Genomic DNA, 3,748 nt, shown 5'->3' on the forward strand with positions numbered 1-3,748 from the left:
CATAGCCTTAATCAGATGCATGTTAGTCCTCAAACTGATATCAATACTCCTCAATAATTTGGAGAGGTCCCTAGTGCAAGTCTCCAAATTTCCTGACTGCTGGTACCAAGGGTATTAATTGTGGATCCAAGCAAGATGAAGTTGTTGACAATTTCAATCTGTTCTCCATTCATCATGATGTTTCCTATCAGTCAAGTGGTAGGAATCTTTGTTTTCTTGACCTTGAGATGCAATCCATAGCAAAGTCTGCATTCCTTGGTCGTCTGCAACAAGTATTTCAAGTCCTCCTCATTTTCAGCAAGCAAGGATGTCATTTGTATAACACAGGTTATTGCAATTTACTGCTGTTGAAAACCCACCAGAGGGTCAGCTATGGGTTAGTTCCAACTCTATGGTACACGACAACAACCACAACAAGATGTATAGCAGGTGATTGAAAATACCATGACCTGAGCCTGGTACACCTTAATCTATAAACCGATACCATGACTATCTCAATGTCACATGTCTTTTCATTTCATGATAAATAGAGAAAGATTGAGGATATTAATGATTTAATTTTGCCTGGATCAACAGTCAGCCCTCTTGGCACCAGTAGTTAGGAAACCAAAGGGCAAGTTGCTTTAGCAATACCTAATGTCAAGGACATCTCCAGTGTGCTCAAGAGCAATGATGTCTGTCTAGAAACTAAGCTGTGCTTGATTCAGGCCATGGCCTTCTCAACCACTTGCTATACATGTGAGAGCTGGACAATGATTAAGGATTACAGAAGATAAATTAATATCTTTTGAGCTTTGTTGTTGGAGAAGAGCATTACAAATACTATGGATGACCAAGAGGACAAACAGACATCTCCTGGAGAAGATGAAACCAGTTTGTTCTTTGGAGGCAAGGATTTTGAAGGTCCATCTCATATATTTTGGGCATGCTTCCAGGAATGACTAGTCCTTGGAAGACATCAAGGTGCTTGAAAATGTAGAGGGTGAGCACAAAAGAGGAAGAACCTTGATGAGATAGATTGATACAGTGACTGTGGCAATGGAGTCAGATATGTCAGAGATGGTGAGGTTGGCTCAGAATAGGACAAGGTTCAGAGCCATTATTTATGGGGTCTCTGTAAGTTGTAATGGACTCAATGGTACACAATGATAGCAACAAATACCAAGATGTTCATTGTGAATCCAAGTAAGATGGAACTATTGACAATTTCAATCTTTTCTCTGTCATAATGTTGCTTACTGGCCCATAGTAAGGATTTTTGTATTTCTGATGCTGACATGTAATCCATACTGAGGGTTGCAGTCTTCTATCTTCTGCAGTAAACGATTCAATTCTTCTCACTTTGAGGAAGCAAAGTATCACTGTATAATGCAGGTTGTTCATGAAGCTTCCACCAGTCTTGATGCCATATTCTTCTTAATAAATTTCAGATTCTTGAATTATTTTCTCAGTGTGGAAATTGAACACATATGGAGAAATGATATAGCCTTGATGCATACCTTCCTGATTTTAAATCATAAATTGCTCCCTTGTTCTATCTGTAGCACTTCTTAGCTTAGGTATAGGTTTTGCATGAACACAATTAAGTTCTGATAGTCCCATTCTTCTCACTGTTAGCTGTTCTTGTTATGAGCCACATAATCAAATTCCTCTGCACGGCCAATGAAACACAAGTAGACATTCTTCTGTTATTCTCTGCTTTCAGCCAAGATCCATCTGACCTCAGCAATGATATTCCTGGTGCTATAGCCTCTTCTAAATCCAACTTAAACTTCTGGAAGTTCTCTGTCTGTACTGTTGTTGTTGTTTAATAGTTTCCACATCCTGTTGGATTACCTTTCTCAGGAACGGGGACAAAAACAGATCTCTTACAGCCATCCATCCAAACAGCTGCCTTCCAAATTTAGGACAGGGCTAAAAGTAATGATAGTCACAAAGTACGGTATTGACAGAAATGAGACTGGATGTCAAATGATTGGATTTGGTATATTCAGTGATTTATTCATCATAAAAACCTTTTTTAAAAACCACAAAAACCCCTCTGGCCAAGGGCTCAGACTGGCTCAGGTGTCTCCGGGAGGAGCAGTTAGATACCTGGGCTAAAAGACCCTAAGTGCAACGGGTTCCGTGGAGCTCTGTGGCAGTTCTCCAAACCCCAAGCCATCTCTAATTGCTCCCTATCCGCCAACTTCCCTGATTTCTGCTTAGGATCTCCGCTGTAACATCCTTGCGCAACCTTCCCGTGTAACAACAGCAGACATATGCCTGCGCGGTGCGAGCCTGCAGCCCTTACTTCCCGGAACACAACGCCCCGTCCCGTAAGGGCGGGTACACGAGCGAGCGAAGATCAGCAAGCCACGGCCAGAGTCCGCCTGCCCAAGCGAGATTGTTCTACGAGCTGCCATCAGTGCGCATGCGCGCACTATCTCTCCGCCCCGACTCCACGCCAATATAGTTGCTCTACGCTCAGCGACTCCACGACGTAGCCCCGCCCACTGCTTGAGCGTCAGCAGCAGGGGAGCATCGTGCTCGCGCGTCAGCAGTCCTTGCGCAGTAGGGAAGGGATTAAGCGGAGGAGATTATATCGCGCGGGAGGCGGAGGCGACGGCGACCACGGTGGCGGAGGCGGCGGCTACGGTTGTAGTTCTCTCGGCGTCTTAGCGGCTGCCGGGGGCCGATAAGCGGCGATAGCGCACGCGCAACGGCGGCGACGACGACTCGTTACTTCTTGCTTGCTCTTGCTGCCCTCGCTGTTGGTGCTTCAATAAGACTGATTGTTGGATCTGCTCCGCCAGGAGATCGCGGGTAGGTGCCTCGGGACGGGGCTTCCCCTTCCCCTCCAACTCGTTCCCCTTCCCCCTCCCCGCACGGACACCGCTTACCCCGAGACACCGGGAGCTCGAGGACTGGGCGTCGGAGACCTCGGGCGCGGGGGAGGCTGCTGACCGAAGCCAGCTCCTCTGCCCCGCAAGGCCCGCCCGTCCACCCGCTTGCCAGTGGCCCTAAACAGTCCTGTGAAATCTGTGAATGTTGAAGAAAGTTCATCTGTGAATTTTTTATATTAAGAGTCAATATTTATATTCATTTTTTAAACTGAGAAGATTTATATTTTGTTTTAAAACTTCTTGGTATTTACAATGAATGGACATAGTGATGAAGAAAGTGTTAGAAACAGTAGTGGAGACTCAAGCCAATCGGATGATTCTGGGTCAGCTTCAGGCTCTGGATCTGGTTCGACTTCTGGAAGCAGTAGTGATGGAAGCAGTAGCCGGTCAGGCAGCAGTGACTCTGGATCTGAATCAGGCAGTCAGTCAGAGTCTGAGTCAGATACTTCCCGAGAAAACAAAGTTCAAGCAGAAGCACCGAAAGTTGATGGAGCTGATTTTTGGAAATCTAATCCCAGTATTCTGGCTGTTCAGAGATGGGCAATGCTCAAGAAACAGCAGCAACAACAGCAGCAGCAGCAAGCTTCATCCAATAGTGGATCAGAAGAGGAGTCTTCTAGCAGTGAAGATTCTGATGACTCATCAAATGAAGTTAAGAGAAAAAAGCATAAAGATGAAGATTGGCAAATGTCTGGTTCAGATTCAGAATCTGAGGAAGAAAGAGACAGAAGCAGTTGTGATGAAACAGAATCTGATTATGAGCCAAAAAACAAAGTTAAAAGCCGAAAACCTCAAAATAGAAATAAGTTAAAAAATGGGAAGAAGATTCCTGGGCAGAAAAAGAGACAAATTGATTCATCTGA

The 3,748-nt window shown here is 45.0% G+C and overlaps 1 protein-coding gene across 1 annotated transcript in view; it reads left to right on the forward strand.

Moving 5' to 3' along the window:
- Positions 1 to 3,137: 3,137 nt before the first annotated feature.
- The window catches only part of LOC102846138 (chromodomain-helicase-DNA-binding protein 1-like), an 11,432-nt gene continuing 10,821 nt past the window's right edge, over positions 3,138 to 3,748 (forward strand). The window contains exon 1 of the mRNA XM_006892348.1: positions 3,138 to 3,691. Within this exon, the coding sequence (XP_006892410.1) occupies positions 3,138 to 3,691 (554 nt within the window). The remainder of the gene's footprint in view (positions 3,692 to 3,748) is intronic.

This window comes from Elephantulus edwardii, unplaced genomic scaffold, assembly GCF_000299155.1.
Source record: "Elephantulus edwardii isolate Elephantulus edwardi_28Jun2011 unplaced genomic scaffold, EleEdw1.0 scaffold00114, whole genome shotgun sequence".
Classification (NCBI taxonomy): Eukaryota; Metazoa; Chordata; class Mammalia; order Macroscelidea; family Macroscelididae; genus Elephantulus; species Elephantulus edwardii.